Below are 12,381 nucleotides of genomic sequence, written 5' to 3' on the forward strand. Positions count from 1 at the left end.
TCATGTAGGCATGCGCACTTGGAGTAGGAGACAGACTATCATGCACCACCTTGGATTATTATTTAAGTTTGATTACACAGGATGTTTAATGCGCACGGGATATGTGGAAGCTGTATGCGTATGCTATCCTCGCGCATTACTAGCACCAAAGAAAAGCTTCATTGGAATTCAATAATCATATATACTTTTTCGCGATTCTCGTGTGTACATATGCGGACGAGTCTAGCACTGCGCACGCTGTTTACATGCCATTCAAGCCATGCTTCACGCATACGCCGTAGATGGTTGAAAAAAAGAAGCAGAGAGAGAGAAAAAATAATCGCGTAAATGAAATAGGACACGTGTTATTATTTGAGCAAAGCAAACTTATAATGTTTGCTTGAGCTGCAGCGCCTAATGTGTGCCGGTAAGGCCGCATACACACATATGCACTCCATATAATATGCAGATATAACATACACAGCACGAACGATCGATCGCAGCTGCAATTATACAACCGATTTCCAGCTCGACCAGTTTTCTACTTTCTAAAACGGGTTTTTAACGCGTTCTCGCTCACTCGTAACGAGAAACAGAGAAAAAGAGAGAGAGAGAGAGAAGATATGTATTATTATAGAGGATCGATTCAGTTTTAATATCACATAGACGCAAGACTTGCGCGTCACATACAGATAAATTCGCATCCTATTCCTCCACACAAGGACTATTATAGACAACACAATATGCGCGCGTGTGAACTTTGTAGAGTTGCTGTCGATGCATATAATATATGTATACAATAGGTCTTTTAGCCATGGTTTAACGTTATTATATTGTCTTCGCGTGTAACAAAAGCCTTTGAATAATTACTCATGAGTAAATGTGAGCCTCGATTTCTGTTTAGCAAAATGAGGAAGCTGCATCGCAAAACGTTTGGCTATCATCAAGCCCAGCGTCTTTTAGATAGATAATCCAAACAATTTTTGGATTATCTTTTGTATTTTGTGGTCAACCAATTTAGCAATCAGTATTTTCATGTTTTGTTCATTATTATGTCATAAAGAAATAAAATAGCGCTGTGGCACACAATTTAATTAAATGTCGTATTTATTTAGTCATTTTTGAGTTATTACAATCAATTGCTTTTTACAAGCTTCTTAATTCATAATTCGTATAAAACATGGTTTTGAGACATTTAAATAGTAAGCTTTATTTAAGATGGCTCATCAGTAAAACGGTTCGACAACAGATGTTTATGAAACTTTGCAGAAATGTCATTTAAAGTGCCCTTGATATGCTGTAGAAATTTCAGCATGGGTTATCGAACTAATTTTTGAGAACGAAGCCGTAGAAAATAGCAAATTAAACATGGGCTCTTATGGGAGGCCATTATAATTTCATACATTTTAGGCCATAACTTTTTTTATTAAACAACAGATCTTCATCAAAAATGAGTATGTTATGCTTCTAGTCACTACCTTTCGATTGGTATGTTAAAAATTACCGCTTATCGAACTAACTAATGAGTAATTAAACAAAATGTGCGTAAAGTCATTGATTTTGAATAGTGCGAGCAGTTGCCTGCCTATGCGAGAAAGAGACAGACATACGCCTCGCTGTACTATTGTTATGGTTACGGGCAAGCTACCTTAAAATAGTATTTTGTGCGATGAGGGATGAAACAGGAACTCGATTTTTCTTTATGGTAGTTCAAAACTATGATTATACTTAATTATAAAGTATAATAAAATATATGAGGCGCTTCAGTGTCGAGCGGGCTGCTGGTTCAAGGCGAGCTTTGCGACACATATCTTCTCTAATAATAAATAACACATAGAAATAATAAAATTTCGAATAAAAAAAAACTATGGTCAAATAAAGGATCTAAATAATTGTGCTAAGTATATGGATCAAACTATCAATACTTTTTTCATATCTTTCCCCCTTTCGAGTAAAAATATAATATATTTTAAGTTAAATAAATTCTTTACAAGTATGATATCTATTTATTTATATTCAAAACCATTATTTTTTATTTTTTAATCATTGGTGAACTTCTTCAAAGGCTACAATGTGTATCTTTGTAGTCTAGTTATCTGATTTCAAGTGCTTATCTTTTTATGCTAGTAATTAGTTAGTTAATTGATAATTAATTCGTTTGGGCGACGCTTTATTATCAATTAGACAAAATACTAAGTATGAGATTTGGAGTTAATGGCATCGTTACAATTATCAGGTGGAATTCAAAAAAATTATTGGAAGTAGGGATAAAAAGATCTATGATGGTTAAAGAATTTTAAGCGCCTACACGTGCTCAGTCAAGAGCCTATTGCCTTTTTGTACAGATCGAACTGCTAGTGTAATCTTTTAAGTGAAGCAAGTGTTGGACTTTATACAAATTGTGAAAAATTGTTAAGTTTATCTACAAGATGGAAGCTTCATCTCAACAAGACATCGAAAATAGTACGCAAAAGGAAGAATTTCCCAAGCCAAAAGGTATATAATCTGTAAATAAATGTTTTCATCATTTGTACATGAATGTTTCTCAATATTTGCCATTCAGTCAAAGATTAGTTGAAAAAAGTAGAAATACTAGACACTTTGAAATTTTCCATAAAAAACAAAAAATTCATTTTATTCAAAGTACTCATATGCATTATCCGTGTTTATCAACTTATTGACCTGAAAAAATTTTAAAAATCCGAGTGCCATCGTTTGAACAGATATTTTTTTCTTTCTTTATATTTATTATGACTCTAATATGATTTAATTTTTGTATCAAGTTTTACACTGAAATGAAATATTATTTACAAATAAAAAATCGCAAAAATTTTATCAATTGGAATTTGTATGCATGTGGATTTCGACCATACTTGGTGTACCATAATACATATAGAATTTCTTAGACTTTTACTTACACGCGTGTTATCGTAACGTGACAATTTTTATATATTAATGACTATTACGAGGTGAATCTGAATAATTTATTGATACTATTTTTTTGTAATTTTTCGAATGATGACTTTTAGTCGAAAAAAACTCAAATGAAAATTCAATTTTTCTGCAAATTTATTCACATTCAAAAGCCAACTTCTGCTAAAAATAGACACTTGATACACCTTATTAATTAATTAAATTATCATATTAATTAAAATTAATTAATGTGATGGATGATTGAATTATTACAAATGATTGTTCTCAAATAAACGCAATTTTTCACGTTTTGTAAAGAAGAAAAATCATTCGATTAGGTCATAAAGTATAGTTCATAGATAAAGAAATCACGATAAAGATAACTTGAATCATATAAATTAGTTTAATATTTTTTAAATTCTAATTTAGTGAAACGATGAAATTATTTTTACAATTGCCTAGCATTATCTCAGTTTTTATACAAAATAAGTTAAAAAGACCTGTTAAGGAGGCTCTACACCAATCATAATAATAGTACAGCGAGGCATCTGTTTGTCTCTTTCTCGAGGCATCTGTCTGTCTCATTCTCAAATTAGGCAGATAACCGCTCACACTATTCGAAATCAATGATTTTGTTTAATTACTCATAAGTTAGTTCGTTAAGGGGTAATTTTTAACATATTGGTATACCAATCGAAAGCTTAGAACTTTCTCTTTCAAAAAATATATTTTTTATTAAGATGGTTGATCTTTTAAATTAGTTATAAACAATAAAAGACCGCGTCCCAGAAGAGCCCGTGTTAAAATCGCCATTTTTTAACTTGTTTATCTCGAAAGTTTGATCGTCAACCACATATTATTTTTTTTGGAATCTCATTTTGAAGATCTAAGAAATCGATTGATATAAGTTTTATCTTGTTGGATGATCTTTTGTATTATGTGAAGAGCCGTATATGGGGCGAAATTTCTCAAAACTCCTAGCGCCTGGCCCAACAGCGTTTTTGAGCGAAATTGCTCAATTTCTAACTCGCTCTAAAAGTATCTAAACGAACCTGGAAAAAATAACTAACCAGTGTTTCGATAGGAAATTTGCTCAACTTGCAGATGGTGAGGTCTGATTTTCCATTTTCATCTTGGAAAATGCAAGTAAACTTTCAAGATCGAATATCTCAAAAAGTGCCTTTTTTTGCATTTTTTATTGTTTCAACGGAAAGCTGAGGTCTTTTTACATAAATAACAGTTTTTTTCAAAGTGTAATACACATAATTTCTATAAGAGATACGAGCCAACATAGTCGGCGCTCGGCCGTTCGGCCGCCCAAAAGCGCAACTCGTGACTCGCTGTAATCGCAACTCGCACAAATGACAATGTAATTCGACTAGAAAAATAATTAAGAACATGGTTTTTATGCATTTTTTCTCAGCTTCATGTGGTGTAGTCGGATCTTTTGATAATTTTCATTTTAGTACAGGAAAATGGACTTGAACGTTTATTTCCTATTTTTCCCAATGAACGTGTAAATTATTGGAAAATCCGACTGCATCACGAGTAAGCTGAGAAAAAATGCATAAAAACCATGTTTTTAATTATTTTTCTAGTCGAATTACATTGTCATTTGTGAGTGTTGCGATTACAGCGAGTCACGAGTTGCGCTTTTGGGCGGCCGAGCGCCGACTATGTTGGCTCGTATCTCTCATAGAAATTATGTGTATTACACTTTGAAAACAACTGTTATTTATGTAAAAAGACCTCAGCTTTCCGTTGAAACAATAAAAAACGCAAAAAAAGGCACTTTTTAAGATATTCGAGTTTGAAAGTTTACTTGCATTTTCCGAGATGAAAATGGAAAATCGGACCTCACCATCTGTAAGCTAAGAAAATTTCCTATCGAAATCACTGGTTAGTTATTTTTTCCAGATTAGTTTAGGTACTTTTAGAGCGAGTTAGAAATTGAGCAATTCCGCTCAAAAACGCTGTTGAGCGAGGCGCTAGGAGGTTTGAGAAATTTCGCCCCGTATATGAGCAATTCCGGAATTTATTTCCGAATTTTTTGACCAAAAAACAGAATATTTTTTTTCGTTGGACGCATACTATGAACATTGGGTATTGTTCTTGAAGGTTCTAGGAAGCTAAAAAAATGCGTGAACATGAATTTTAAAGATGGGTAATTTTTTTCTGTCTACTTTTGTGTTTTAAGGCCCGAAAAGTCATGTTTTCGTGTAAATACGACAATTCACTTAATTTATAAGTGGCTGCAAAAGTATCAAAACTTATTTAAAAAAATTGACTGACTACTCCATTCGATAGGAAATTTTCTCAGCTTTCAAATCGTGATATCAAATTTTTCGATACATTGCATATTAGGGTGTCCGTTATGTCCACCACCCTTTTTTTATTGCTTCTCCCCCACCTAGATTTCTTCTATTTGATTAGACAATGAGAAAGACGAGTTATAGAGTTCGAAAAAACGATTTTAAGGTGGCCTCCAAGCGGCTTGAAGCTTACATGTATTTTAAATGGGAAAAACTTAAAAATTTGATTCTCAGCGTTAAAAATAATGAAAAAATTTGAAAAAATTCACAAACCCATGTATTTTATGCATTTTTTGACGAGGAATCGATTGGGGACCTTGAATTTGATCTTGAACATAACCTCAAAGCTACAGCGAACAAAATATTGAGAAAAATCGTTTTTTTTGCGGTAACCCCCACTTTTTATTGCAGATTCGAAAAGAGCGGAAAATTTCAAGTCAAATTAAGTCTTTTGATGTTTTTTCAAGGGCATTATAAAGATGCTACAGATACAAATAAAACCCTAATTTTAGCGTGCAATTTTCGAATTTTTACTAGTTAGGGCTTTATCTATATTTGCAGCGCCTTTTGAATACCCTTGAAAAAAAATCGAAAGACATAATCAGACATGAAATTTTCCGCTCTTTTCGAATCTGCAATAAAAAATGGGGGTCACTGTGAAAAAAACGATTTTTGGTTCGCTGTAGCTTTGAGGTTATGTTCAAGGTCAAATTCAAGGTCACCAATCGATTCCTCATCAAAAAATACATAAAATACATGGCTTGCTGAATTTTTTCAAATTTTTTCATCATTTTTATCGCTGAGAATCAAATTTTTAAGTTTTTCCAATTTAAAATACATGTAAGCTTCAAGCCGCTTGGGGGCCACCTTAAAATCATTTTTTCGAACTCTATAACCCGGCTTTCTTATTGTCTTATCAAATAGAAGACATCTAGGTGGGGGGAGAAGCAATACAAAAAAGTCGGGAAATAACGGACACCCTATTGCATATTCACCGAGAAAATCACACCAAACATGCCGAGCTAAATATCTCTAAAAAATCGGTACGCAAAAAGTGCTTTTCATGGTTTATTTTTGAATTTTTGTAAGGAAAATTGAATATTTCGGAAAATCTGATACTACCATCAGAAAGCTGAGGGCATTTCGTATCGAAAACATGTCTTTATTTATTTTTTCCGTCTAATTACAATCATATACAAGCGAATTTCTTTTACTGCGACCGCTGTTTTCAGTTGCCTAGATGCTACAATAGCGGTCGCGAAGTTTTCAGCGTTGTACAGCTCGCTACAATCAAAACTCGCTCGTAATTTGACTCAAAAAATAAATGAAGATATGCTTTCGATAGGAAATTTTCTCAGCTTTTTTCATGGTGTAGTCGGATTTTTCAATAATTTACACGTTCACTAGGAAAAATAGGAAATAAACGTTTAAGTCCATTTTTCTGTACTGTACAGCCAGCAGGTTTTTGCGTCTGTCTCCGAGCTCGAACTTCTCTGCATGCAGCCTTTTGCCACTTTACATCGAGCCAATATGCTCGACGAGCTCACAGTTGAGACCCTGTACATTTGTTCCATAACAACAGCAAAGTTTTATGAAAAGCGCGATAAAAAAATTTTATAAAGGACTGAACGATACTACGGCACCTCTATGCATTCAATGTCAATTGACATAAGAACTAGAGAAATAGGGTATGGCTTATTTTACCTTATTCCTCTAGTTTTTATGGGATGTTCACATAAGGCGCTGCGATACGGTTCAATCCTCAATAATTTCAATCGTAGTCAAATAATCTTTTCTCGTAATATCAGATCAAAAATATCTTTCTTTCACTATGTGACAAACATTATCATTTTAAAGCAGCATACTCATTTTGTAACCTTGAAGACCTTCCTTAAACAAATCAAAAGCATATGATAGTAAAATATTATTGAATTCTACGGCACAATCTTATTTTTTCATTGAAAATTAAGACGATTCTCGATGGAGCCTTTTTGGAATGTAAAATTTCTCAATGAAAACTATGTTTTTTTAAAAATATATCGATCTTTCATGTAAAATCTTACAATTTCAAAAAGTCCCATCGGAAATTGTCTTAATTTATATTAAGAACAAAATAGCGCTGTACCGTTCATTGGAATTTTTTTTTGACTTTCTATTCAATTCAGCTCGATTTTAGTAGATATATAATATCCTCTTCTCAAATGTTTTGAAAATAATTGGACAATAATTAATATATTTTCATTTTTTAGGCTTCGGAAAACGGTATAACCAGGTAATTCTGCTTGCGGCCAGTTTCTTTTTATGTTACGCCATGCGAGTAGTAATGAACGTAACAATTGTGGCCATGACAAGCGAATCTGCTGACCCAAGATACGATTGGACCGCGAAAGAGGAAAATTTTATATTGAGTACCTTTTTCATGGGGTACGTAGTAACTCAAGTACCTGGAGGAATGATTGCTCGAAAAAGGTACGGTAAAATATTTTTTGGACTGTCTGTGGCCTTATGCGGTGTCTGCACTATGTTGATTCCGTTTGCGGCATCTCAAGGAGTGTGGTTGGTGTGCATATGTAGGATTGTATGTGGACTATGCCAAGGAGTTGTGATGCCTACGTTGCATACCTTCCTTTCCCGTTGGGCTGCAGAAAAAGAAAGATCAATATTCGGTAAATATACAATATATATATAATGTGAAAGATGTTGGGGTTTTATCAATAAATTGATTTTTGTGTTGCTCTGTAAATCGAGTAATTTTTATTAAACATAAATTAACTAAACTTATAAATTACTATTTACAAATTATACCTGTAAATCGAGAAACGACAATTATCTCAATTATTATCGTTAGTCCCAACTCTCACACTTTCAGCTCTATACTGATTTCCTCATTCGAACCTCATGATGTATATACTCAACTGTCAACATACATACTCACTCTCACACACACTTACAAACATACACTAAGGGACTCTTTCCTTATATCTCCCCCTCCCACAGGAGTACTATCATTAAACACAATCACTATTGTATGGAATTAATTTTGTTACATGAAAGATATTAGATTCATATTTTCTGAAACCCGTATCTATTTTATACATTGAATTTGATATTTTTTCCACTATCGTATACGGACCAATTCTTACTTCATCAAGTTTTTTTCTATTTAATTTATTGCCATTTTCTACAAAAACTTTCTCACCAATTTTAAAATTATATTCTTTCCTATTTTTATCAAATCTCTTTTTATTGTATTCATGTGATCTTATAGAATTTTTTAATGCTATTTCTCTATCATTAAATAAATTTTTACTAGTTTCTGTTTCTTTCAATTCTTCTGGTAATAACCTTACATCCGTGCCATTTAATAGATATTTCGGAGCATATCCTGTAACCGTATGCTCGGTTTCATTATACTTATCAACACATTCTTGTGCCACCGTTGTCCACGCTTTTTTTCTCTTTTTTCGTTCATTTTACACCTGATTTTATTGACTAGAGTTTGATTTAGCCTCTCATTCAGGCCATTTGAAAATGGTGCATTCACTGCTGTGAAAACTATTGGAATATTTCTATCCGACAAAAACGCCTTAAACTCAGTGGAATTTATTCCCGGATACTGATCAGTGAGCACCATGCCAATCTCCGTCATATCTGGTATTTTTTTTAATAGCTTTATAAAGTCTTGTGCATTTTGAGTCTTTGATGATAATATATAAGCAAATCTTGTGAAATGATCTTCTAACAGATGCAGATATTTTTTTGTCGATCGGGAACCTCCAAAACCTCCAATGGTGTCAATCGAAACAATTTCAAAAGGTCTTGATGCTGGACCTAACTGCGACATCAATCCGATCTTATCATTTCTTCTCGACTTATTCTTGATGCATGTTGCACACTGATAGCATATTTTTTTAATATTTTTACTAAGATTTTTAGCTGTATATATTGGACTTATCTTCATTTGTAATTGTTTAATGCCTATATGGCACATATCTTCGTGTATTTTTTTTATTAATTTTTTACTAAATTCTTCTGTTAATAAAATTTTATCTCTTTTTCTTCCTTTTTTATAATAAATATTATTTTTCTTCGCTACTCCTTTTTCAGCACTTAAAAGAACATTTTCCTCTTGATCTTTTACAATATCTATCAACTCCACTGAATTCACCACTTCTAGTATTTCCTTATACTTCTCACTTGCATCCAGTACCGGATTTCGACTGAGACAGTCAGCTTCTATATTGTTTTTTCCTGGTGCATATTTTATTTCTACATCAAATTGCGATATATAATACGTGAGTTCTCCTAGTTCTTCATCAATACGTGACTTCAAATTCAACTTCTCCAGGGGTTTATGATCCGTGTAAATTATAAAAGACTTTCCCATTAGCCAATATTTCCAAAATGCTATTGCTTCTTTAATTGCCAGACACTCTAAAAATACAGCTTTTTTCTTTTTCTGACTTTCATTCAATTTTTTTGAAAAAAATGCCACAGTTTTTTCTTCACCATTAAGTTGAATTTGCTTTAACACCGCACCAATTCCTACCAGACTCGCATCAGTATAGATTATTATAGGTAATTCTCTATCAAATATTTCCAACACTGGCTGAGAACAAAGTAATCCTTTTATCTTCTCAAACGCCTCCTCGCACTCAGCAGACCATACAAAGGGTTCATTTTTTCTTAATAACTTGTGTAACGGCTCCAAAATTGTTGTTATCTTCGGAATATATTCATGATAAAAATTTATTTTACCTACAAATTGCCGAACATTTTTTTGATTTTTCGGTGTAGGAAATTCTCTTATTGAAACTAAATTATCTTTTAGAGGCCTTACTGTATTGAATCCTATAATATGTCCCAAATACTTGACCGAATTATTTGCAAAATTACACTTTGTGAATTTTACTCTAAATCCCTCTATAATGATTGCTTCAAACACCATTGAAATATGTTTAGCGTGCTCATCAAATGATTTAGAAAATATCAAAACGTCATCAATATAATTTACTGCAAAATCTGTTAAATTATATTTTCTTAGGATACTACTAAGAATCCTTTGGAAAATTGCAGACGCGGTCTTTAATCCAAATGGCAGAACCGTCCACTGGAAATGCCCTTCTTGTGTGACAAATCCTGTTTTACATCTATCCTTGACACGTAACGGGATGGCCCAAAAAGCCGAATTAATATCCAGAGACGTAAAATATTTACAATTTCTAACCTTGACTACCAAGTCCTGAATCAATGGGAACGGTTGCGCCTGCGGTACTACGATTTTATTCAGCTCTCTAAAATCAATACACATCCTTGATCTTTTATTATCTTCTTTTTTAAATACTAATGTCACTGGCGCAGCAAACGGGCTATATGACTCTTCTATTAAATTCTTTTCAAGCAGCTTTGAAATTTGCATCTCTATTTCTTTTCTGTCTTCGATGCTACACCTATATGGTCGCTTACTGCAAAATTTATCAACTTGTAAGTCTATATGAGCCTCGTATTTTTTTACCATCCCCACATCATACTTGTCTTTTGCAAAAACTTGCTTATACTTATCTACTATACTTTCAATCACTTGTCTTTGCTGATAATTTAAATGATCTATCTTAATTGCAAAATCACTCTCATAAATATACTCATTAAAATTGATCAAAACTTCATTTTCATTTTTATTTTCATAATTTTCTTTGATCTTGGGACTTTCCAATACTTGCGTAATTTTTAACTTTTCATCTTGATTCAATCTAAATTCTTGAATCATATCCAATCCAAGTAAAAAATCTCGTCGCATTTCTTTTTTGTCTACTACAAATACCCTCATTACTTTTTTTATACTTCCTATTTCTATTTGAATTTTAATCATTCCGAGAGTTTCCTTCACACCATCAATCGTTTGTACCTTGAATCGCTGACTATTCTTTACTTTTTTTGCTTTTATTTTAATTAATTTGGAACTTATCAGAGAGACATTTGCTCCTGAATCATATATAGCCACGACTTCAACAGTATCATTTATTTTTAAGTTTATTGTGATTAATGGTGTGACTCTTAGTTTTTTTCTTCCTCGCAAAAATCATCTACTTCCAAAGCTACATTGTTTACTTGTCTGTTTCTAAGCTCTTTCCCTTTATTTTCATTTTTACCATTAAACCAGCATATATCTTCCGGGTGATATCGTTTGCCTTTATTCAATTTCAAACATACTTGACAAGCTTGTTTTGATTCTACTTTTCTTGAGTTATAACTCTCGTTGACCGTATTTACCTCTGATTTGGATGTACCTTTCTTCACTAGATATTCATATTTATTTAATTCACAGTATAAATCTTCAATTTGCTTTAAATTATCTCTCTCTATCTTATTCAAAATAAATCTTGGTAGACCCCATGAAATCAAATCAATAACTGTTCCGATGTCCATTGTTTTCCTTAATTCTAACAACAAGCGTTTTTTCTTCACCGCATAATCCACAAGCGAGCCCTCAATAAATTTAAAAGACAAAGCGTACGTGACCGAATTCCAACCTTTTTTTGTGTACGTCTCCAAAAATTTTTTTCTCCACACACTCCAATTGGAACCAGCAGTTTCCTTTATCAGCATAGAACTATACCAATCTAAACTATTTTTATCTAAGAAGTATCTAAACACTTCAATAATTTTCTCATCTTCAACTATATCGAATCGGACACATTCTTCCTCGAACAAATCTAGCCACTGTACTACGTTTACGTTCTTACCCGAATACTTTTCAATATTAAATTTCTCTGATACTTTCCTCAAATTTTTGGTAACTGATTCTTTTTGCATCAATTGCTTCACTACATCTGCTAAACTCTCTTCACTTTTAGTTTCCTCCAAAGCTTCTACAAACTCTTCCAATAATGTGTCTTCGAAAATGATATTTCCACATTCATCAAAATAAGATTTCTTTAACTCTTCCGTTAACTCTACCCAAACTGAGCGTTTTTGATGTCTTTTTTTTAATACATTTTTCACTCTCTCATGCACCGTTGTTTTCACAAATTCTTTATGCAGTGCTGCTGGTTGCAGTTCTAGCGGTAAACTATATCTATCTCCGTGCTGCGTAGCAATCGAATTAACACACATAATATTAGTTTTTCCATCTGCCGCTCCTTTCATAATCACCTCAAATTGTAACTTTTCCATAGTG

The 12,381-nt window shown here is 32.8% G+C and overlaps 1 protein-coding gene across 1 annotated transcript in view; it reads left to right on the plus strand.

The window, feature by feature from the left end:
- Positions 1–2,408: 2,408 nt before the first annotated feature.
- The window catches only part of LOC106655683 (putative inorganic phosphate cotransporter), a 47,820-nt gene continuing 37,847 nt past the window's right edge, over positions 2,409–12,381 (plus strand). Inside the window, exons 1-2 of the mRNA XM_023460526.1 lie at positions 2,409–2,475; positions 7,454–7,870. Coding sequence (XP_023316294.1) covers positions 2,409–2,475; positions 7,454–7,870 — 484 coding nt within the window. The remainder of the gene's footprint in view (positions 2,476–7,453; positions 7,871–12,381) is intronic.

Source organism: Trichogramma pretiosum, unplaced genomic scaffold (assembly GCF_000599845.2).
Source record: "Trichogramma pretiosum strain Unisexual culture from Peru unplaced genomic scaffold, Tpre_2.0 scaffold5, whole genome shotgun sequence".
NCBI lineage: Eukaryota > Metazoa > Arthropoda > Insecta > Hymenoptera > Trichogrammatidae > Trichogramma > Trichogramma pretiosum.